Here is a 25,832-nt window from a genome sequence, read left to right as displayed (position 1 = left end):
TTGTGTAATGTAAAGAAAGTAAAAACAGCTGTGCTTACATTGTAAGAAACCCAAAACAACAGTCAATTAAATCACCAGCAGTATCACAGTACAGTCTTCAAAAAGCCTTAGAGAACATCAGAATGCATTAGTCAGATTGATGCCAATATTGCAAACAAATGTTTACAACTTCTTTACTTTCAAACTGTCTGTTTTAAACAACTTTTTGGAAAAAATGGGTGGTCTAAAACCAGTCTACATGGACTATGATGTTTGCGGATGATATTGTGATTTGTAGTGAGAGTAGGGAGCAGGTTGAGAAGAGCCTGGAGAGGTGGAGGTATGCGCTGGAGAGAAAGGGAATGAAAGTCAGTAGGAGTAAGACAGAGTACATGTGTGTAAATGAGAGGGAGAGCAGTGGAGTGGTGCGGTTGCAGGGAGAAGAGGTGGAGAAGGTGGAGGAGTTCAGGTACCTGGGGTCAACGGTGCAAAGTAATGGAGAGTGTGTTAGAGAAGTGAAGAAAAGAGTGCAGGCAGGGTGGAGGGGATGGAGAAGAGTGACATGAGTGATTTGTGATAGAAGAATGTCTGCAAGAGTGAAAGGGAAAGTTTATAGGACTGTGGTAAGACCTGTCTTGTAAATGTCCTTGTAAGTTTCTCCGCAAAATCACTTTATTCTCCACTCTCAGTCATTGTAGAATGAAAAAAAACAGCTATTAAATCCACACGAATATAATTTGAACTAATTTAGTTTGCTGCAGACATGGTTTGCGAGCTCCAACTAGTGTGCTTTATGACTATCCAATCAAAAAATGTAAAAAACAAAACAAAGAAAAAAAACCCTGCAGAGATGATTTGATGCCTGCTAGATGGCCCCAGTGTCAGCAACTGAAAATCTGATTGGTTAAAGCAACAGCTTTATGCTACCAGCCCACGTTGATTTCTGAAGACCTTACGGCAGATACCTATGACCACGGAAACACTTGATGTGACGGCTAAAATTTGATTGGATAGAAAGTCCAACGAGTGGTAGATGCAGCACACCCAAGAGAAAAGCTATCATATGAAGATAATCGACTATTGGGTATAATTTGTTAAATATTCATGGACAAACCTAAATTAAAAATACTTTTCTGCTGGCCCTGACAAACTACCATTTGATGTATATATATATATATATATATATATATATATATATATATATATATATATATATATATATATATATATATATATATATATAAAATAAAAATTAATATACACACACATTATATATATATATATATATATATATATATATATATATATATATATATATATATATAAATTTTATTATTATTGCACTAGTTTCAAACAAAATAATTCATTAATACGTCCGATAAGATTGACGGGACAGCCCTTACGGATTTTTTTTGGACGGAAACTGTGCGCGTTTTCCACCATCTTGGCTCTATGGCGCCTATCTCCCTCATTCTTTGCGACGCCCAATAGGAACCGCAATGTCGCCTGTTGCTTTGTACTCCGGCGTCAGAGACTGAACGGCATTGTGGGACGGAGGCGGATTTGCAGCGGTTTCCGGTCCCCTGGACAGTACTGGGAAAAAGTGAGAATATAAGGGAGGAGAAGAAAAGTCTGCTTTTAAATATTTTCTGTCAGACATTTACACCGAGGTAAGCGCTTCTTCTGCATTGAAAATGAATCGAGGTCGCCTGCTCGCGCTGCCTGACCGGAGAAGCTGAGTCCAGTCAAACACTGTACTCAGTACAAACACTGTAGTGTTACGTGCGGAAGTTAAAACTTCCTACGGACGACTGAAACTGTTCGCAAATCGTCAACATTTCGCATAATTCAACTTTCATTCAGTTTCATTGATTCTCTGAGGTATAAACAGTAATCATTGTACACGAGAGAGAGTTTATTTGACATTCCTCAGCTGATCCAGAGTGAACAGCAGTCCCCTGAAAAACAGGGTGTGGGCGCTTGAGGCGGTTGGGCTGAAGTGAGGAGTAGTACAGTGAAGGCCCTGTGAGATCATCTTTCGGATGTTTATCTGCCATCTCTAACAATCTTTCAGAATTTATTTGGCTTGGTGTGAGCTGACAATATGGCCGGAATGGATCTTAAAGTAGAATAAGTTTGGAAACGTCTTCCAATCTTCTGGTGTAGTTTCAGGAACAGGTCTGGATCTGTGTGAATATATTCATAGTCTCAGCACAATGTTTGAATCATTTAGCAAATTGCCTTAAACTCTGTATTTTAATGACCTCTTTTTTTCTGCTGTTTTTAAATTGCACTTATGTTCCTCAGAGGGCATTTTATTAGGAACATCTGTATACATCATTACACTCATTCATGCAGTTATGTGTTCAGTCAATCATGCAGCAGCAGAAGCCACATAATATTATATTCACATTAATATAGAATATATTCACATCAATCATCAGAAAGGGGAAAATGCAATTGCAGTGATTTTAATTTTGCATGATTTTTGGTAGGCTGCTTTGAGTATTTATAGAAGTCATCCAGAGTATTTCTGATTTTCACATCAGTCTCTAGACCAGAGGTGCCCAAACATGAATCAAACTTGATTGAGGACTGTGGTTCGGAAGTGAATTTATATATTTTTTTATTATTATTATACTAAACTGCCCTTTTTATAATAAAGTAATTATAAATAATTTTATAACATTTAGAAATATAGAAATAGGAAACATTACTTTGCAACTTAATGCAGTTTTATTTTCAAAGTTTTGTAGTTCAATTACATTTATAATAAGTACACTTGAAACTTAGAACCAATCACATAGTTTGTGCATCTCTGCTGTAGACTAATTAGTGAAATAAACACTATTCTGTCAGTTTCAGAGATGGCAAAAGTGCACATCCTTTACTCAAGTAAAAGTACAGATACTCATGTTTTAAAAGACTCAAGTTAAAGTAAAGAAGTTTGGGCTCTGACATGTACTTAAGTAGAAAGTATCTATTACTACTACCTGTTTTAGTGTCATGCCGGTACCTGGAACTCACATCATATTAATATATTAAGACAAAATAATTAAAAGTTTTGTTATCTAATAAATGTATCCAGGAAAAAAAAACCACAATATAGAACACAAGCAGAGCAAAGATGATGATGATCAAGAATGTCTCTGTTCTCAGTCATGTTTACATCGCTGACTCCCGCTGTCTCCTGCATATTAGCCCCATACTTCTTGTTGCGTTCTGCCGTGCTTGTTGTTAGCCTCGCAAACTAGCCTGCGTCTGAAGTGTGTGAGAGCCAGGAAATAAAAACGAGTTTATTAGAGGGACAGCACATGTAGGACGTTTTGCAGACCAGGTGAGGGAGGCGAGATTGAGATGGTTTGGACATATGAAGAGGAGCAACATGGGGTATATCGGTAGGAGAATGCTGAGGATGGAGCCACCAGAAAGGAGGAAAAGAGGAAGACCCAAGGAGGAGGTTTATGGATGTGGTGAGGGAAGACCTGCTGGTAGTTGGTGTGAAAGAGGCAGATGTAGAGGACAGAGGGGTATGGAGACGGATGATCCGCTGTGGCGACGCCTAATGGAAGAAGCCGAAAGATGAAGATATACATCACAGTGTATAAATAGAAAATAAAAGAGACCACCAATAAAGCAGTTAGACTTTCAAACATGTTGCACATTGGTAATATTGCATGGTTTAAATTGGTGTTATTGCACAGTTATAATAACTGTGTGTATTATTGTGACAGGTTCACTGGGAGCAACTCTGATTGTACAGTCAAATAGCAGCAGGGAGAAAGACCTTCTGTATTACTCCTTTAAACACTTAGGATGTAGCAGTTTGTTACTAAAGGAGCTACTTGTAGACAAAACTGTTTCATACAGGGGGTGAAAGTTGTTCTCCAGCAATGATGATAGTTTAGCTACCATTCTCTTTTCTCCCACCTCCTGTACATTGTCCAGGGGATCACCAGGACTGAGCTGGCCTTCCTGATCAACTTGTCAAGTCTCTTCCTGTCTGCAGTAGAGATGCTGCTGCACCAGCAGACCACACTGTAGAACACAGCTGAGACCACCACATAGTCAAAAAATGTCTTCAGTAGCTCTCCTTGCACTCCGAAATGCCATATTCCCCTCAGCAGTCTCAGCAAAGCAGTCTGCTTTGTCCTTTCTTGTGAATTGCCTTAGTACTATCTGTCCAGTCTAGTTTGCTGTTCAGATGAACACCCAGGTATTTGTAGGAGTCCACTCTCTCAATGTCCTTTCACTAAATGGTCACTGGTGATAGTGAAGTGTGTTTGTGCCTATGGAAATCCACCTGCAGTTCTTTGGTCTTCCGTGCATTTATCTGGAGGCAGGTCTGTTGGCACCAGTCCACAAAGTTCTTGATCAGTTCTCTGTACTCCCAGTCATTATCATCTGTGATCAGGCCGATGATGACAGAGTCATCCGAGAACTTCTGCAGGTGACAGGTGAATAGGTTGATGGGCTAAAAACGGGACACGCAACGAGAAGGAGAAATATCGTCACCAAATAGATTAAAACTAAAGTAACAAGCCTGGTTTGAAAATGTAAGAAGTAGAAAGTTCTAACTGACAGAAAGGCTGCAGTAACTCAGATAACCAGTCTGTACAAGTGTCGTGTGAGGAAAAGCATCTCAGAATGCACAAAACATTAAATCTTGAGAGTGAAAGTAAGTTCATTGTTTTTCAGAGGCTTTCTTAGTCACTGGATCTGAATGCAATGGGACCTTTAGGATGTGGTAGAATGGGAAATTCACGGCATGAATATACACCTGGAAAGAAAAAAAACTCAGGAATGTCGTAATGCAATTATGAATTGCAAGAACTTCTAAGGAATGTTTTCACCACCTTGTGGAATCAACACTGCAAAGAATCAAGACTGTTTTGAGAGCAAAGTACTAGTGTATTGTTTTGAATGCAGTGATGTGTGTTTATAAATTCTTAATATAAGCTTATTAAACCTAGTAAAACAGCTGTGTTAAATTAAAGTGCATATTTGTAATGAATCGGTGTAGTCAATTGTGTTATTTATTTTGAGACCATGTAAAAACGAATGGCCTGATCCAATTAAGTACAGGGTGTAAAATTGATTTTGCAGTCTGATAGAAGGTAACTCTCTTTTACTCGGTTATAGCGACACAACGCAGTAAAGGATATGTGAGGAAAAAAATTCACTGTTCTGTAATGTAATGTGTCAAATAAATGCACCTCTTAAAGAAATAATATACATACATTCCCATTAATGAATAATAAGTCATCTGAGGTTTAACCCTTAACATTATGAATATGGTGCTCTCATTGACACAGTTTGTCGGAAGTGACGCTGCTGTTTGTCGGCTCTGTGTGTACCCTGTGTTCAATGCTTGTTTAAGTAGTAGTAAAAATGATTGTGGCATGTAAACAATATTTTTTTACGTTGATGTTTTCTTTGGATGGTAATTGGTACTCTCAAAAAATATGGGCCAGATGTCTTACTTTAAGAATAGATTGATTGTTGTATAAACAACTCTTTAAAATGAGATATTGTGGCAGGTGAGGTTAGAAGAAAATAATAACTGTTTACCGAGTCTTTAAAAAAAATAGCTCAATTAGCTAAGGGTCTGCCTACTCATGATCTAATACAGTACATGATGTGGACACTGTGTGGTTTGAGCAGGTCCAAAACTAACAATCTGCAGTTTAGTTTTAGCCAGAATAATGCACACATATTGTGAGAGAGAACATCCTGGATAGATATTCACATCTTTTTCATCTATAACCTAGAAGTTGTAGGTTGGGGACCAGTGATGGCCGCTAGTAGTGAACTCTTCCAGTACTTAACATGTAACAGTTTAATCAATTATTATAACAGACGTTTTTATGGTGTGTCTAGCTCTGGGGCTTTTTGAGCAGCTTTTGTTTGCCAAAGAATTTGTGAAAATATAAATACTACTGAGTGCAGTCGTTGTCAGGCAACCTTGAAATTCTAGGGGAAAAAATACAATGACTCACACCTTACTTTGGCTAAATCTCAAATAGTGTATCAGACTTTAAGTGCTTCAAATGTTCTTGTGCACTATTGCAGGAAACTTAAAAAAAAAGATTTACCCCAAAAGCTGCCAGAATAAGGGTCTTAAAAACTGCAGTTGTAATTGCCTATACAACACTGGTGTTTGGGGGGAAATTTGTGTTCAAGATAGCTTATTTAAAATAAATCTGTCAAATCAGTCTACTCAGATTCTATATTATGTTCGTCTTCAGTACTTTTGGTATCCTGACAAAATTCAGTATGGTTTCTTGGTGACTGTACAGGGAACTTGACATTCAGAACAAATTGTGTTTAGATGTTTTTTTTCTTATTCCATTCCATTTTACATTATTGGTGTAAAAATTCGAATAGATGAATTGTTAAGCATTTTGCATCACCAGCTGGTCGTCAGATCTTTTGATGTAGCTGGTCACTTACATTTGATGTAGTATTTTAAGAATCTGAGCACACAATTATTTCACCTCTTATGCTGATTTAACCGATTTAGCATTTAGATTTCTCAGTCGCTATCCCTTATATATATGCCTCCAATCGATCTAATACCCTTAACAAGCTTACTGTAAGGTCGACTTTCCATCACATGTTTCCATGGCTTATTTAATGGAAAGCTTCAACAGGAATTCGGTCAAGAGCTTCACAGCCACCCCTTGGGGTTGGGGTGTGGGGGGTGTTACCTGTTATTGGGAGTAGAAAATATAGTTTTCCAACAATGCAAGGAAAATTTGATTGCGTTTATACTGTAGGATATTTTGCACAGAATGCACAAAAGGTTTGTTCACACAGAGACAGTGACAAAAACTAGGCAATGTTTAGATGTAAATATGCATAAGATTTTTTTTAAGTAATGAAAAGATCAGTACAATGGCCATATGTTCGCATAATACAAGAGCGTGTCTGTGCCTGCTGAAACTGCTTTGTGTGATTACCGGGGTAATAAAAGGCCCACTTCATTAATCTAAATCCACATTATTGTTTTCACTACTGGCAGCAGGCAATAACAGGACCTCCCTCTGTGTGTGTGTGTGTGTGTGTGTGTGTGTGTGTGTGTGTGTGTATGTATATGTGTGTGTGTGTGTGTGTGTGTGGGAGGGGGGGGTGTTGGGCACACATGCAGCGTTTACAGTATTTTTTTTTCCTCATTTATTAGTAAAATTGTGATTTCTAAATTGTTTCTCATTATTGGAAACATTTCACAGTATTTAATTATATTTAACAAGAAGAAATATTATAAATAATCATGTAACATTAAACCAGCCTTATTATTGTCCAACATGTTTCCTGATTAGAAATAACTCCTTTTTATGCAATTCTGCATGGTAAAAAATAGAAAATAAAAGATTTTTTGACTTTGATTTTTTGACGCTTTTAAATTGATTCTGTTTATTATTGAATGATGTTTTCTCAAAATTCTTCTGATCCATGAGTTCGTTTGTTATTGCACAAACCAGCACACTGCATTTTTAGATTTTGGAAGGGCTAACCACAGGCTACAGACATGGACATTTTACACCAACTCTGTGTGTGTAGAACAAGGCCTTCAGGAAGATAAAAAGATAAACAGAATTTTCACTCCCACTGTTCCGGGATTTACAAACGCCCCACATCATCCTGTGGCTTTATATCATGGTTGTTGTTTATATTGTACATGTGTGTGAAGAGAAAAAGCAAACGGTCAGTAGAATGTAATTGTGTCAGAGGTGAAAAAAACAGATAAAAGTTTGTTTCCGGAAAACTTTGTTTTTCATCCAGTACAGTAATTTCCAGGATGACTTCAAAGTGTGTTATAGACATAGTATATCTATATAGTGTTTTAATATATATCTTTTTTTCAGGGTTTTTTTTTACCTGCAGGCATGTCACAGTCTGGAGAAAAAGGCAAGGTACGATGTGAGAAACTTTCCCCTACAGTGCACTTATAAATTCAGGCCTGTCTAAAGAAGATTGTTACAGTTGTTGTTTGATTGTTGTAGTTCCCTGAGGCTGCAGGGTATGTGGGCTTTGCTAACCTCCCTAACCAGGTACATAGGAAATCTGTAAAGAAAGGCTTCGAGTTTACACTGATGGTAGTAGGTGAGTTAAATTAAAAAAAATACTCTCTCACACACATAATTAGTTACAGTTTATTACTTTGTTTGGCTAACGTTTGTTTTGTAGGAGAGTCTGGACTGGGTAAATCCACCCTCATCAACAGCCTGTTTCTCACTGACCTCTATCCAGAACGCTACATCCCTGGAGCAGCAGGTAACATGGTGTCCATGGCTTAAATGTTCCCAAATGTTTGTATTCCCCCATGGCCTCTTACAAATAATGAAAGATTGCTGAATAGATGACTTTTTGAAGTTCCTGAAACACAGAAGTGCTTAAGGTGGAATGTAGAAGGTTTTTTTCATTTTGATCTGCCGAATAGTAAAGCCCCCCTGAAGTCTCCCATGGGGTCAGATGTATATTAAAAGTCCAAGACAATAACTCACTTTTAATCAGCATAATCCTACACATGACTCTGTTTTATTCAGGTCACATAGCTCACATACCCGTAACTCACTCGATTGTTACAATAAATGACTTTGTCGTTCCAAAAGTGCTCAGCTTTTTAGAGCTTTAGCTGCACTGTTTTGTAATTAAAACGGGGATTAAAGTCCAGGGGTCTCATTTATCAACTGTGCATACTGAGTTTTTGAGAGTAGATCTTGTGTACACACATTTCTATGCACCGAATACTGAATTATGACCATGCACAAGCCAGCATCGCAAGAGTTCGAAAGGTTTATTAGCAGGTAATAATATGTGGGTACAGGATAGCTTCTACATAATTTTACATACACACATGCATATCAATCCAGGGAAAGACACCCAGTAACCTGGGGAAGGAATTATGGGCACCCCAGGTTCATAGATATGTGTGTGTGTGTGTGTGTGTGTGTGTGTGTGTGTGTGTGTGTGTGTGATCTGATCCCACAGAAGAGCCACTGTAGCACACATTGCTGAAAACATTAACATTGGCTGTAAAAATAAAACAGAAAAAACAATAAGAGTAATGTTTGCAGCGTATGGGATATGTAGATGCAAACTGGTTAACGAAAACACCCTCAATATGCATTGTGAATCCTGGTTCTACACGATGCCACTATAACAAGATAATTTATCTGTGGTTTTAATTTTATGGCTGATTTGTGTTTGTGTATACGCACTGCTGTTTCTCAGGGGCTTTTTTTTCTTTAATAAAACAGAAATTAAACCTTTGTGTGTGTTGTGATAAATAAGTTAAAGTGTCTTGTTTTCCCATGATTATTGCAGAGAAGATTGAGCGGACAGTGCAGATCGAGGCCTCAACAGTGGAAATCGAAGAGAGGGGGGTGAAACTCCGCCTTACTGTGGTCGACACTCCTGGATACGGAGATGCCATCAACAGTCAAGACTGGTGAGTGTGTGAATATCCAATTGGTTCGGTGTTTGAATCTTTTAGCTGTCAAACGATATGCTGTTCATTTTGGTTGTTTAATTGTAAATCAGACGGTGCCCTGTAGTTAGGAGCAATGATATGACATGATTGCAGAGGAATGTTTGAAAAAATAATCCTCCCTGCTCAGCATTGACTCAGCAATGATTTAAACTCTATTAAGCCACATGCTTTGTTTTATGGTTTTAATTAATGTGTTTGTATTCAAGTCAGATAAGATAAACTCCCAGTTCACTATCTCTACTCGCAAAGTCAGTGATCTCTACTTCGTCTGAAGTGTATTTACCACAGACAAAAATATGTTTGGATTGGGGGTGGGGATTCTGTTTAATCAAAACTCCCTACAATGGAAGTGTAAGTTGTTATTGAAGTCATTTGATTTTTAATATGTGAGTGTTCGGTGTGATATCAGACAGTGTGATCTCAGACATGTTGGGATGTTTTGAGGTAAAGCACCATAAAATCTTCCACCCTGAATAAGTAGAACTAACCTGTCCCCCTGAATAAGTAGTCCCATTCTGAAAGGTGCACTTATTTAGTACTCCTCCAGTACACATTATATCTCTTTATATTTAAACAGATATAATTTCAATTTATAAATAATGTTCTATAAAGAATTAGAAAAACAAATGTATATCTTTTTGCACACTATCTTGCACACTAGTTTGGCTGACCTTGGACTGTCAAATATTTATATTATACAGACACAGTGGATAGAAACCTGGTCAGATTAGTTATAGAATTGTTTTTGTTGCATTATGCTGTAGGATTGTTTGGGTAATTTTACTTAAAGCTGAGGAGAGAAAGCATTTTTAGTAACCGTGTGAGAAAGTATTGTAACAGAAAGGCCAAACCTTCTGTTCTTTACACTGTAGACATTTGGGTTCAAGATCAAAAGATGAATATGAATGAACAATCCAAATTTCTTTATCTTTCCTTTCCCATGGTATTTGCATCTAGATGTGTTTAACAGTTTAAAACATGCAATTTTTGTTTTAACCTTTTTTTTTTTTTTTTTTTTTTTAAATAATCAAAAATACTGAAACATGTGACCGACTGTGCCCTGTTGGGTGTTTTGGTGAAGAATTGGTCTTGCTATTTGAATATATTTAGAGGGGATGGTATATAACCTGGACACACACACACACACACACATACACACTCACACTGAGGCATTGCAGAATTCATATTACATGACAAACAGGGTCATAAGAACATGAGGATCGCTGATATATGCTTAGTTACACAAACGATTCATTGCTTTGTGTCCACAAATAGCTTTTTATTCTCGAAAATCAGAACACGCTCTCTTTAAATAAGTATTCTCTCCATCACCGTTCTGTGCACCCTCATGTTTCCTGTTTATGATGCTTTCTATTAATACCTTCAGTAAAAAGGAATAGTCTAAGTCTCCCAAGGTCATTTAGACATGTAGTCAAAGGTGGACAAATAAGTGAATCTGCATTTCGTGAAAATCATGACATAGGCCACATTTACATTATTGGTTCTTGTATGGATTAGCAGTCAAGGTTCTCAGTTTTCACCAAGCTGAACCAGTTCACACAGGTTGCAGAACAAATCTCCCACAGGTTTACCTACCTGTAGATAATTCTTTCTTTTTTTTTCTTCTCTCCACATTATGTATGAGTATTGCTTTTTTCTGTATTGTGTGATATTATGAAGCGGTTTCTCTTGTACACACCACCATTGATAGTTGTTTAGGTCATGAATTCTTGTAGGTTCAAGTCAAATCTTACCTGTAAAGAGCTGCAGGTTTTCATTCAAGTTAAACAGCTTTGCTTCCAGATTGGTTGGAACGAAACCTGCAGCCAAAGAGGCACTTTTCACATTAATTGAAGACTCCTGGTTAAAATGCTTTGTATCTCCATGCCCTTATCCTTTGCCAGTTAACTAAATATGATTGTAAAAGGGAAGCGTGAGTCCAGGACTACTATACTATTGTGTAAATTATATTTTATTTTATTGAACAATTTTTATCTTGTTTTCCTACAGTTTTAAGACCATCATTCAGTACATTGACAATCAGTTTGAGCGCTACCTGCATGATGAAAGCGGCCTGAATCGCAGACACATTGTGGACAACAGAGTTCACTGCTGCTTCTATTTCATATCTCCATTTGGACACGGGTAAAACAACTCAGATTTATTATTATCATTATTGTCTATGTGAAGTCCTTATACTGTAATAATAAATGCTGGTAACAAATGCTAAGCTTTGTGAAGTGAACTGAACATTGATTATCTCATTACAATAGCACCTGTCTGGGTTTGAGGTATGTTACACAATGAGTGAAAAACCAATTGTTAAAGTTAATGTTTTGGAAGCAGCAAAAATGATCATACATAAGGATTCAAGCGACTTTAACAAGGACCAAATCGTGATGGAGGAGTGTTTCTGGTATGCAGTGATTAGTACTAATCAAAGGGTGGTCCAAGGAAGGACACCCAGTAACCCAGGGAAAGAACATGGCCACCTAAACTACATAGAAGTGTGTGTGTGTGTGTGTGTGTGTGTGTGTGTGTGTGTGTGTGTGTGTGTGTGTGTGTGAGACGATCTCACAGATGAGCCACTGTATCACAAATTGCTGAAAATTCTGGCTGTAATAAAGAGGTGTGAAAACACACAGCGCACCATAGTGCTTGCAGTGTTCACAAGCTGAAACCTGTCCATCACCGAAAACACCTACAGTACAATAGGCATGTGAAGCCTGGTCTTACTATGTGCCACTGTAACGAGATAATATTGTTTCTTTCTCAGAGAAACAGAAATGTCACCTTTATGTGTGTGTGTGTGTGTGTGTTCCAGACTTAAGCCACTGGATGTGGAGTTCATGAAAGCCATCCACAGCAAAGTGAACATCGTGCCCGTTATCGCAAAAGCCGACACTCTGACGCTCCGAGAGAGGGACCGCTTGAAACGAAGGGTGAGTGTGTATCTCCTCCCCACATTTACCAGATGAGAAATTGTAATTTTGTTTTGGTGTGTGTGCTTGCATGTGAGAGCGAGAGGTGTGTGTATTTATTAATAAAAGTTTGCCACTCTGGTCATAACACCAACCGCCTGCTCATGAGGCGGCGCCTGCACTCCTTGCCGGATAGCAGTAAAGTTCCTTTAATTTTTGCAGATGCTTCCCTTTGCCCTCTGAACACACACACAAACAGTCAACACTGTTAATCACCAACAGCGCTGTGCAGCTGGATGCTGGCCCATAGTCAGGTTCCCAGACCCAGCATTATTGCTGAGACGTAATTGAGCAGATGGATTATATACAGTGGTTAGTGTTTGGCATTACCCAACTTACCATCTGTGCTATCAGTAATTCCAACAGAAACGGGGAGCTTAACCTTGATTGCCTGTCTGATTTGTGTCAGTTTTCCTTATTTTGTTTATTACATATTTATATTGTGGTATTGAATGGGGGTTGGAATGTGTCTTTCAGCAGTGGGTAAATTTGTCACAACATTTGAAGGATTTTTGCTTTATATAGCTATAAAAGATCTGTTTTTTATTCAGTCACACAATTTCTGCTAATATAATGACATTAGCTATTTCAAGTGTTTATATTTTAGGTGTTTATTTGTTGTTAAGTGGTTGGCATTTTCATTTTACTTATTCTTTGGTTGTTACTCAGTTGGCTGTCCATCATTAGTTGCACTGCATTGCAAATGCAGGGCGGAGGGCTCTAATAAGCTTTAGACTTTTGAAAAGAAACTGGTGGATTATCCCTTCACACTCTGGTGCCCAAGAGCCTCAGGCCATTCACAGCAACCAACCCCCCAGACATCTGTTCTTCACAATGCACCCAATTTCCTATGACTACATTCCCCTCTGAAAGTATTGGAACATCAAGACCAGTGCTTCCTTTTGCTATACACTGAAGATTTATAATCAGATGATGAACATGAATAATTGATCAAAATTATAGATTTTGTATTTCCTGATGTTTGATATATCCAAGTTATATAAAACAATTTAGAATGTGGCACATTTGTTGTACCCACCATTTTCTTTGTTTCTTCACAATTTGACTTAAGAGTTTGACATGTTACTTGTTGCCCAGTCTAAAGTTTTAATTTTGCTTACATGGATGATGGATAATTTCTTGCTATCAGGAATGCATAGGTACATGGGAACAAAATCATTTTCAGCATATAATAATTTACTGTTTGTAAGTAACAAATTAAAGTAATACCTGCATTGAAACACATGAAAATGACCAGACTGAGATATGTTTAATTTCTAGGCATGATGTGTGGGAACAGAATTTCATACCCAGCAGCATCCTGGTTGTTGTTTTTTATGTATGTTGTGTAACAGTATATTGATAACATACAAGGACTTAACAACCAAATAAAATTGTGGAATATATATATATAATATATAGTCCATTTCTAGAGGACAAAAACATTAAACTGGCCAAGCACACTGGAGGTTTTATTGGCTTAGTGGACTAACTAATAAATGTAGTATTGTCCACACCAGCACTATACAGCACAAATACATGTTTTGAAGGCCATTTGACCCCTTATCCATTTATTTGGTTGGGATGTGTGTAATGTGCTTGCATCGGCACATGGTAGTCTTGTTCGAGGGTAGTAAGATAAGACCAGTTTTGTCAGAGTTGTCTTCCTGTAATCAATCAATCCATTTCCTTGCATTGATGTCCTCCTTTTGGCTTAGCAAATTATGTGTTGCCCTTTAACCATAATAAGACAGAGAGCCAAGCCTGAGCTCACTCTTCATCAATGGTCGTCTCCTGTAGCTTTGATACTGTATGTTCTTCTAAGGCACACTTTGGGTTTGTGACTATGGTGTGACCTATTTCATATTTCATGATTACGAATATGTACGCAAATGAATACACATGTTTATATTTAAAATAGCCATTGTATGAAATATATATGTGTGTGCGCGTGTGCACGTGTGTGCGTGTGTGTGTGTGTGTAGAATAATATTTAGTTGCTGAACACTTATGCTGAACAAAAGAAAAACCAACTTGTTTCCTTAATTACATTTGGTCCTGCAGCAGGAAGAAGAATTAACTAATTTGCATTGTATGCTTATTGTTCTTCTGCACGAAAAAGAAGAAATCTAAAGTATAGTTGACCTTCCCTCCAGTATGGAGGACATCCAGCTATTTGATTTAGTCACATTGTTAGAAATGTCTGGTAAGCACATACCAGTACCCTTGTATTATAGATTGACCTTCTATGAAGGATGTGAAAATTGAACAAACTACTGGCATCGACCTCTGTGTAGTTGAACAGGTCAGTGAAAGGACGAATGAGGGGAGTCTTCCTTCATTTTCTGATAATGTCAATGTGGCTGCAAGGTTTGCCAAAATCTTGACACTTCCAGCCCGGAGTATAACAAATAACCTGTTATATTTTTTTAATAATTCAGTAGCTTTCTCGCAATGCAAAACAACCACTCTTTTTTTTTTTTGTTTGTTTGTTTTTTGTTTCTTGTGTACTCTCTATTTTTTTAACCCCCTCCTCTTAAATTAGGAACGGGGAAGCAGCCTGTCTATAACAATATGGGTTTCATGATGGATGTCTAAATGATTGAAGTGGACGTGGGCAACACTGTGTTGGATTCTTATCAGAGTTTGGCCAAACGTAGCGGAAGTTTCTCTGACTGAGGTCATAGCTCATAAAGCAAGATGTTTCACAAGAACTTGGCTCTCCTCAACATGCTTCTTTTGGAATTTCTATAAGTACTATACAGGCTGCATTATGCATATACATATGCATTATAGGTGCCATTTGTGTGCTACAAAGCTGTATTTTTGTAAACATGTTGCTGTGCATTCATCATTGTACTTCAAGTGAGTTAGTTTGCTTTAACAATGTGCAAGATTGTAATATTGATGGTCACTCTGTGGATTGCTGAAGAATGGAGAGTTGTTGAGTGAGGAGCTGTTGCTGAACCCCTTTTACCAGTATTTATTCAGTCAATTTTGTGAATTCATACGTAAGAGTTTGAAAACAATGCTACATTTCCTTACATATCCTGGCTAAACCATGAGCAGCGTTTTCATAGTGTGTGAAATTTAGTTTCTATTGTTGTTGTCCATTGCTGAGCCTTTAAAGTTTCCTCCCTTTGTTCTTTGACTTGAGTGCACCAATATATGTCAGTCCTGAAAAAAAAATCCCAAAAGGTGTGCGTGTGTTTTTGAGTGTTACAACATTTGTGAACTCTTAAGTATTGTGCTTTGTTTCTAAGGCAGGCTTGAATTTATGACTGTCTCTATTACCTCATTGCGAGCACATGCATGAGGAGAATGATTTGCGTTATGGCCGCCTTACACGGGAAACAGTGTCACACCTAGAGCAACACAAACTTGGTGAGATCATGAGGTCACATCTGTACATAGACAGTGCCTTACCTCACGCTCACCTTTTTCATTAGCATCTAACCCTCAAACCGAGGGCTTTATTCCTGTGTGTGCAAACGTGTGTCGTTGTTTATTTGTCTTATTTTTCAGTGATTGTACCTTGGAACGTGGCCACATTCTGCCTGGATTTGCTCAACCTAAAACAATAAATAGCTTTGGCCCACATACACCTAGTGACTTCAGCATACACTTCAGAACTGCTATATGAACTGCCTCGAAATAGGATCTCTGAAAAGAGTTTGTTACTTTATGTCGTCTCACATATTAGAGAGCCAAGTCTTTTGTTAGTGATAATAATAATATCCTTGCTGGAGATCTGTTTCGTTAATCAGTCTTTGATATGTTTTTTTTTCCGTATGAGAACCACAGCGCTGATAGTTCTGAAACGGCTAAATCACGCACATGCATACATATTCACACACATTTGCAAACTTATATAGTTGATTTAGATAATGTCTCCTGCACCTTGCTGTCTTTGAGGCACCGGATTAACACAACACAAACACACAGTGTTACACACACACACACAAACATTAGTCAGTACTGTCTGTGCTATAGAGTATTCATTAGGCTTCCATAAAGAACACTTGGTGTTTAGGGATGAATAAAGACTCAGGATGGCTGCATCTATTCAGTGATCAAATCCAGTGCTGAAGGTTTTTAAAGGGGGGAAAGTCCAGGATGTGCGTTTGTCACATTGGCCATTGAAGAGTAAGGTTTGGCAGTCACTATTCCAGGATATTTGCTGAGACGTTCGTCTTGTGGCTTCATTGGTCCTGCTGAAGAGAGTCTTAAGTTGCATTGACTCTAATTTGCATTTGTCCTCGGCACTAGTTCTGCGAACTTCCAAGTATTGTTCTAGGGGTTGGGAAGCCAATCTCATATAAATACTGTACAAGTGCAATAATGCAATGAGTCTGCTTTAAGAGATTTTTTTTTTTCGTTTGTGACAGTCTTGTTTGCTTAAAGATATTTTGGGAATCATTGCCTGTTTGTGAGTCAGTGACTGGTCATAGGCTGTAGTTGTACATGTGTTGATGTGTGGGTGTATGTGTGTGGTAGTAAGCTCATGCTGAGGCATGCCAAAGTGTGAAAAGGCTATTTTGCATCGCGTTGCTAAATCCCTGTTTGTACAGTAATAATGGGTTGTGGGAAAAAGCCCTGTATTTATGTTGTGTTTGTGTGTTTGAAAGTCGAATACAGCCTGTCGGGCCAAATTCAGCGCTTCTGTTTTGGGGGGGAAAAAAAACTTTAGCCCTGTTCACTGTTCTGCAAGTTTTCACACAGATTTAAAGATACTGCACAAAACACTGTGGAGGATTAAACTCCACATTGCATAGAATTCGTTCAGCTTATCACTCCTAATGCTCTTCTGCTCTAATTACTGCTCCAACTCTAATACTCTACATATTGTAACTCTGTAATCATTTGCCTGAAGGTGTTGTTTTAGTAGTAAGTCTGGGAGACAAACCTTCATGGACCTTTTATCACAACGTACTTAAAATGCTTATGTTAGGATATTTTGACTCCTGTAGTCTCTTTAGCCACTAGACCCACACAGAGTCCTGCTCCATAAACACAATCGTAAGTCATAATGCATCCTTAGGCAAACAAATCGCCAGTAGATTCAGTGAGCCGCACTTCCCTTTTTAATCTGTAGAGAGACTGGAAAGACTTCTGCACCCATTGTCCAGAATCCAGTGGCCTTTACTAGCCAACCCAAACAGACTGAGAGACTCTCGGCCTTGTTTAATAGTGTTGTTATATCCCTGTTTCATTGGAAGTTCTAATAGATCTTACTTTAGAGTGGTTACACTTTCACTCCTGCTGTGGGATGAGGTCATAGCAAATCTATGCGTTAGTTAAGCAAAATCGTTTTGAACTGGTCCATCGAAATGTTAGTTTCTAGGACATATTTTTCACTTGAGGGTCTGCAGGCTTTTTGTCTTGACACGTTTTCTTTCTTTCTTCCTTCCCCGGAGGAAGCCCACTTTAAGCATCAAGCACTTTGATTCTTTTTGTTCTTTCTTTTCTCTTTGTAGTTTCCTTTCCTTCTGCTTCTATCATATTGTGCTGTGACTCTTCCGTTCATTCTATTTCTCCAGGCTTCTGTATATCTCATTTGATTCACTGGGCCATGTCCATGGTCACGCTTTCCATCCAGATGACGCGTCATGTTTATTTGGACTTGGACCAGACAACAATAACACCCACATGAGTACTCGCACACAGTCCCCGGGTGGGATTATCTTTGTGCTATGAAAATAAGCCTCCTCAGAACAAGAGGAGATTTATTGATAGGACAAGGGGAGTGGGGGGCTTCTGCCCTTTTGAAACATTGTCCCTGCTGAGAGAACATGAAAGTGCTCAGAATGTCAGGAAAAGTCTGCTGGTGGCGTTTTTGGCTGCCACTACAAAATAGCATTGTGCTGCTTTTCTATCTTTGATGTTAGGAAAAATAATCATCGGCTCCGTTCTCCACAGGTGTTTCGGACATACAGGAGAGTTTGGTAAGGTTCTGTATCACATGTAGATCTTCAGATTGGTGCGGCTTATTGTGGGAGACATGGTGTCTTTTAGGCAAGACAAGATCACTTATTTACATTCCTGAACTTTTGTCTAAAAGAGAATGATTCTACATCATGTTGGTTGTGAATATAAAGGGGGTTCAGAAAGTCTCTATACACATTGGAAATGAACACTTTTTTTTAACATAGCTTTTAAGAATGCCTTTAAAAAACTAACGTTTTGAAATCATTCTCTTGGTTGGAGAATCTGAAAGTTGTCACAGGGTGGATGGACTTTACAGAAAACATGCAAAGCATGTCACACAAGTTTCGACTCCGTGCGCGTTTACATAGAAGTGGCAGTCGTGGAGAACCGTCTGTACATTTTACATTTTAGTTCATTTCCCTTAGGTTTGAAGACAATTGGGACTCTCGTAATTTAAAGTTTGCTGAGACACAAGGCCATGTAGAACAGCACATCCTGCTTCTCTCATTAGTATGTGGGCTTTTTCTTATATGATAAACTGAAATTAATGAAGAATTCCTAACTGATGACCGACATCAGCTGAATCTAATTTCAGGATTATTGATTGATCTGATTGTGGTATATTATACTGATGGCATAGCTGTATGTTCATTCTAAAACATTGAGAGCTGCTTAGACCTACTGTTAGGATTTAGAACCTGCTGCTAAAACAACCACACTGTAGTTTTTATTCGCCTTCACCAATATAGATTCAGCAGAACCTTCATTTTTTGCATCTTGTAGATTCTCCAGAATAAGCTGGTTATACTGGAGAATCGTCAATAGCAATAAATCTATAGTCTTGTAAATTTCACATAAGTATGTACGAAAATGTTACAATATCTCTGCTGTGTGCTTTTCTGATATCTAGATCCTGGATGAGATCAGTGAGCATGGCATCCGCATCTACCAGCTCCCTGATGCAGACTCTGATGAGGATGAGGAGTTCAAAGAGCAGACCCGTGTCCTAAAGGTCAGGTGGCTTGTGCCGTCAGGTTCCTTTGTTAAAATAAAATTTGTGCCGTTTAAATCTGTAAAATTTAATTTAAACAGTTAAAATTTTTTTATTAAAATGCCTACTTGGGTAAATAATATATAAAATAATATATTTTTTTAACTTTTTCTAAAAATAAAATCGAATAAATCAAATTAATGCAATAAACTTTTCTATTATATTGATTAAATTGAGTAATCAATTAAATTGGGACAAATTAAATTGATGAAATAAATTGAAACAATTAAATTAAATAGTTTACGTTTGTTAGACCCCATTTGGGTAATACAGATGTGTATGTAAATGTGTGTTTTACATTTAATATCACATTTTCTAAAGATATGATCTATTTAACTGTTCTACTTATTTCAGCATACATTCACTCTATCGATATGTGGAATTGTCAGGATCTTCTCCTTTTAAGAGAAAAACTTGAAGCTGGACATAAAACGCTAAAGAATCCATAGTGTTAACGTTGGCCGCTAGCCACTTCCTAGCGCAATGGATTCTAAAGCGTTTTAATGCATGCACAAAAATCACAAATCTTATTGGTATGGAATGAGCAGCTACAGTGACACTGCTTTAACTCTAGTTTATTTTTTTAACCCTGTTTTCAAGGTTAAAAGAAAAAAAAAAAATAATAATAATAAATGCACTCCACCACACCACGTTCCCGAGGGTAAAAGTAAAAGAGGCACCGAAAGCCATTTCGAAATATTTCGGTACAGAAACTTGTACCATTACACCTGTAGTATCTAAACATTTTTTTATGATTTCTGATTATTTTATGATGTCTTTTACAGGCCAGCATTCCTTTTGCTGTGATTGGCTCAAACCAGCTGATTGAGGTGAAGGGGAAGAAGATTCGAGGGCGTTTGTACCCTTGGGGTGTAGTGGAGGTAGAGAATCCCGAACACAATGATTTCCTCAAACTGCGCACCATGCTCGTGTGAGTACAGCAGGATCTGTTATGTAGGGGTGAGCAATATTGACATAAAATGGTATAATATTTTTTGGGATTTGATCAATAACGATAATTAGATTATATTTTGTGTTATTGTGCTGGTACCTTAAGGGCTACTATAGACAGCAGACTCAAATTTTGGGTATTTTTTATATTCTATGTGTTGGTCGGTTCACAGCAGTGACAGAGAGTAATCTTTTCCAAAAAGTTTTAATTGATATTTACATTTTATGAGTTGGTTTTTTTTTTTTTTTTTTTTTGTAATAAAAATGTGTGCATCAAATTCTTACATTTAATCAGTCAGTTAGAATAATAAGACATTTTATCTGTAGCCAAGCAATGGCATTTAAATGTATATACACTGTAACAGTGTGACTGTTTAATGCAGCTCAGAGGGACGTGTAATTCTTTAACCTGCAGTTACAAATGCATAAATAATGTTTTGATGTTTTGAACATAGTGTTGAATGTTGATATTCGAGATTATTTAAAAATGAGAAAATACTTTGAAATGTGAAATTAAAGCGCCAGGAAATCACTGTTAATGAGTCATTGCGTTTGAACCGAATCATTTAAACAAGTGATTCATTCAGGAACGAAACACCTTCATGTTAGTCAGAAATGCAAATCCTGTGACTTTGTTTGGATTTATTTATTTAACTGTTGCATAAAATCTAAATCCCATTTGTATTCATGCTGATTTGTGAAAAAAAAACCCTCACTTTTTTGTGATATTGATTAAGTATATGAAATGATATAAATGCACACATTTTCTGCCCGCACATCTTAAATTTTATAGTAGTAACATTATTCCTGAAGTATACGGTGGCGCCCTCTGGTGGACATTGGTTCATTAATATAGAAATGCAAAAACCTTCACAGGAGAACAAATGATTTATCATTTGACAAACTAAATGGTTAACATTTTGCTGCATGTTTACAGGACTCATATGCAGGACCTACAGGAAGTGACTCAGGACCTACACTATGAGAACTTCCGCTCAGAGAGACTGAAGAGAGCTGGCAGGTACGATATAAACGCACCAAAACCTCAAAACAAGTTTACAGGGTGCTCATACCTGCCAAATGCTAAACACAGCTTTCACCCCATTCCCATTGCTTCACTAAAATATATTATATTATTAAATATAATATAAAAAATAAATAGAAGTGAGCAGAGAGCAGTTAGTGACTGAGAGTGTTATATCTGCTTTCTTTGCTGAATGGAGCTTGTTTGTTCAATTCAGTTACATTTTTTTATTTATATTGCACTTTTAACAATGAACATTCTCAAAGCAGCTTTACACAGATAATGTGGTGATAAAAATGAATAACATGTTCTTTATAAGTGTAAGTTTGTCCCTGATGAGCGAGCCTCGTTTGTCTTTTACAGGTCAGTGGAGGAAGAAGTGTTAGACAAAGATCAGATCTTAATGGAGAAGGAGGCTGAGGTAAGGCATTTTCCATCACGTTACTCTGGTTATTTTATTCAAATGACTGGTTTTTAAAATCTAATCAACACCATGTATGCTAAACGAAAAAAAAAAAGAAACAGAAAAGAATGTTTCATTGGTCATGTTTCAGACAAACCAGCTAAAACAGATTTTTGTTAAATATTCAATGACTAGGATTATAATGCTTTGTTATTTCTTAATTATAAGTGTAAAGACAAGGATGTTTTAGATGTCGAAGGAGATGTAATTAAGTCATAAATAGTGCACTACATAAGATATGAGTAACCGAGTAATGACAGTAAATATGTTGCAGGAAATTATTTTTTATGTTGCATGTTTAAAAAAAAAAAAAAGGCACATAGCACAGACGTGTCTAACATGCCATACTTAGTTACATTTATGTTTTTGATTTTTGATTTTTTTTTTTTTTTTTAAACCAGTGGACATAAGTCTGTATTCCATCACTGTGTAGATTTTTTTTAATCAACCTGTCAAGTGGACAAATGAAACAAAGTTAACGCCCAAACTTCCAAGGATTTAACAATGTTGTTATTGTAGACGATATTGATATCTAACGATATAATTTTTGACAATATTATCTCCTGTTTGAGCAGGTTTTTAGAAAAACAGCCTTTTCTGGTTTATTTACTGACACATGCATTATGTTCTTACCCCTCTGTATGTAGTGGTCTTGATGGTGAAGCTAGGAAGTGTTTATTTTGTTTAGATTGAAGGCTGCATTCTATTGGTGATATTTTGTGTGCATTTCTTTGGTTTGAGAAGGTATAAGGACAATCAGAACATGTAAAACATGTCGCACAGCTTGATATCGGGTTCCTGTATGAGACACCGCTTGATTTGTCTTTCAAAATCCATGTGTTTTTTTTTGCATGTGTTCATTACATATAGTGTTTATTCACAAAGACCTCTAATCACATGTTTCCAGCAGAAGCTGTATTTAGGATCACAGTGACTATGTTTGTGTTTTGATTACTACGTCTGTTTACAGCTACTGTATATGCTAATGGGTAAATGTTTAAGAAAAGTTTCATTTCACTCACATTAGGAAAAAAACTGCTTCCAGTATCCTCAATGTCTTTATTGTATTTTGGAGCATTATAACCAATTTTTCTGGTGCATGAGACACAAGCCAGATGCAACACTGTGGGTGTTTGAAAGGTCATGGAGGTTTTTTTAAATGATTATTTATGTATTAATTAAAAAACATTTTTAACACACCTCTCATTATAATCATCTCTTATTTGCCCTCTGTCCACAGCTGAGACGCATGCAGCAGATGATTGCTCAAATGCAGGCCCAAATGAAGATGAAGCCTGGGGACGAATAAAAACAGATGTATTGTGTGTTTGCTGCAATAGAATGCCAGGGATCCACTACAGTACTGGCTTCATTTCATCTCCTGTTTCTGCAATCGTTCATTCGGCACATCACTACTACTACTACGGTTCAATTGTCTTTTACTGATGATTAACAAATAGGATTGTTTTGGTGCGTCACTGCACCCACATAAATCCATCTTAATTAAATGGCATTAAATCTTAAGTATCTGATTAATATACCAGCATGTTCATTATTTAAAATGTGCATAGATCTGTGCTCTGTCACAAATAATTTATCTTCGCCGAAGCATTGTTTTGTTTTTGTTTTTTTGTATAGCAGTGGCATGTCAAACTGTAAAATGCTTCGGTTTTAGTAGTTTGTCTGTTTTTTTGTTTTTCCCCCACACACACTGTCTCTCTCCATTATCAGTCATGTCCGCTGCTGCCAGGAAGCTACTCACTGTACCAGTCACCTCCTGTGCTTCATCAAGACCCGCTGCTGCCTGCTCTACACAGAAAGGCCTTCCGGGGAAACTGAGAAAATGGTATTTAGTATGTGACCCTACTTTATCCTTCGAGGGAATTGACTAGTTATTCAAACTTGCAAGTGTTAAGTTCACAAGAGCCATATGATCTCAGCAGTTTTTCTTAAAAGTGAATGTCAAAGTGTATGAATTAAAGTGCCTTAGTTTCTGTGCCTTGGCGAAATATTTTCATTTGTAGTCTATACTTATTTTGTTACTGCGTGAAAGAATAGCATCGACTATTTATGTGTTGATCGCCACTAGGGGGCAGCAGCCACCAGTAAAAACCAGCACAATACAGTACAGTATTTCAAAGGGAAAGTCTTTTATCACGATTATTTTGCCCAATACTGAAATTACACATTTTAAAAAAATGAAAGAAAAAAATTATAGTTATTAATATTATATGAAAATTCATTTTGAATTTGAGATTTGTAAAAAAAAATATATATATATATATATATATATATATATATATATATATATATATATATATATATATATATATAAAATCTTTGCTTTTACATATTGAGATTATGTTCTTTTATCTACAGTGTGTTAAGTTTTAATGCCAAATAAAAACAATCTTGTAGTAAAATGAATCCATAATTAAACACGCATTTAAATCAAGGAAGCAACAACTTTTAATCATTACTAGGATAATAACTGATGATTTGACTGATATCACAGTTTTAATGTTTCAGATAAAATTACACATCAGGTGATATTAATTAGAAATGTTTATTTTGTGTATTAAACAAGTGTTGCACACTTCTCCATTTAAACACTTATTTTATACCCTAAAAAACAAACTTTAAAAATGTTCTAGTGTGTATCCTTGTTTTTTTATTTTTATTTTTATTTTTTAATTGTAGATCGTTTCCTCTACGTCCCTGTACTCATTAGTGACAATATAAACAGTAATCTAATATTTTGTAAATGTTGTGACCCAGCCTTAATTACTCATTTGGCTTAGTCATTTCCTGTTTACAGACTGTTTTTGTTTTTTGCATGTCGACGGTACAGTTCACTACCTTTGTAAAATGCTGATATATTTTTTTTTTTTTTTTTTTTACATACTTTGAGCAATAAATGTTCAGAAGTTCTCAAAGACATGTGCTCTTTATTTGGCCTACAATTAGTGAAGACCTGAGGCTTTTGTGCAGGCTGATTTACTGCTTAATACATTTTAGTATTTAAAAGAATATTATTATTATTTAAAGGATTGTCTAAATGCATTTTCTTTTATTTAGAGCTATTTCTCTCTACCAGTATAGTAGTAAATTCTGGGTGTAGTGGGGACGTCTAAAACCAACAATTACCTAACATCTAAAAGTCTCAGCCTCCTATTTAGTATGGTAGTAATTTCATTATCTAAGAAGCTTTAGATAAGGATGTTGAATATTAAATGGGAAATGCATAAAACTAGTGTTGACCAGTGCTTTAAAATGGCCTACAAATGATATAATATACATTTGGTGTGTGTGTGTGTGTGTGTGTGTGTGTGTGTGTGTGTGTGTGTGTGTGTATGTATATATATATATATATATATATATATATATATATATATATATATATATATATATATATATATTTGCCCTATTGTACAGATCATGTTAGTCATTTTTAACAGTGTCACAGCCACCTATAGCCAGGAGCCAAGAGAACAAAGTAGGCCATACACTCTCCTTGCTGTCAGTCTAAATGAAACCATACAATTGTCTGTGTTTGTGAGCCCAAGAGTGTGTGTGTGTGTGTGTTTGTGTGTGTGTGTGTGTGTCTAGCAGGGTTGACCCTCAATTATCTTTAGAAACCCTTTGGCACAGTGTGAACAGCGTTTTGAAAAATTGTGTTTTGAGTGGAAAGTGTCTTGAAGGAAGCATGTTGGCCTTCACCCTCCTCAGTTGGCCACATGAAGAGGAGAGCAGTTTGGTGGATTGAAACTGGCCAAGAACTAATTAATAATAATAATTAAACTTGTGTATATAGCGCAATTAATCTGGTCTAAAGTTGTAAAAATATAAATTGCATCAGATTAATTAAAGGTCTGCTAATATCAATTATTTAATTAAAATAACTAAAAGAACTGCTACAAAATGTCATTATTAAAAGTATGTTAAACAATGTTAAAGAC

At 36.8% G+C, this 25,832-nt stretch overlaps 1 protein-coding gene across 1 annotated transcript; it reads left to right on the top strand.

Moving 5' to 3' along the window:
* Positions 1–1,496: 1,496 nt before the first annotated feature.
* Positions 1,497–23,884, top strand: zgc:63587 (uncharacterized protein LOC393431 homolog). Its single transcript, XM_046871108.1, has 12 exons — positions 1,497–1,649; positions 7,848–7,895; positions 7,986–8,085; positions 8,170–8,256; positions 9,310–9,433; positions 11,486–11,620; positions 12,300–12,417; positions 19,295–19,396; positions 20,221–20,366; positions 21,324–21,407; positions 21,774–21,831; positions 23,114–23,884. Exons 2-12 carry the CDS (start codon positions 7,869–7,871, stop codon positions 23,180–23,182), a joined length of 1,050 nt encoding a protein of 349 aa, XP_046727064.1. The 5' UTR covers positions 1,497–1,649; positions 7,848–7,868; the 3' UTR covers positions 23,183–23,884.
* The last annotated feature ends 1,948 nt before the right edge of the window (positions 23,885–25,832 follow it).

Source organism: Silurus meridionalis, chromosome 17, assembly GCF_014805685.1.
Source record: "Silurus meridionalis isolate SWU-2019-XX chromosome 17, ASM1480568v1, whole genome shotgun sequence".
NCBI lineage: Eukaryota > Metazoa > Chordata > Actinopteri > Siluriformes > Siluridae > Silurus > Silurus meridionalis.
This window is presented reverse-complemented; position numbering and strand designations above follow the sequence as displayed.

Excerpts from the sequence above, each read along its gene's own strand:
- zgc:63587 (XM_046871108.1), top strand. The coding sequence starts at position 7,869 with ATGTCACAGTCTGGAGAAAAAGGCAAG. Across the intron at positions 9,434-11,485 it reads GCCATCAACAGTCAAGACTG|TTTTAAGACCATCATTCAGT; the intron begins GTGAGTGTGTGA and ends GTTTTCCTACAG. Across the intron at positions 21,408-21,773 it reads AGACTGAAGAGAGCTGGCAG|GTCAGTGGAGGAAGAAGTGT; the intron begins GTACGATATAAA and ends TGTCTTTTACAG.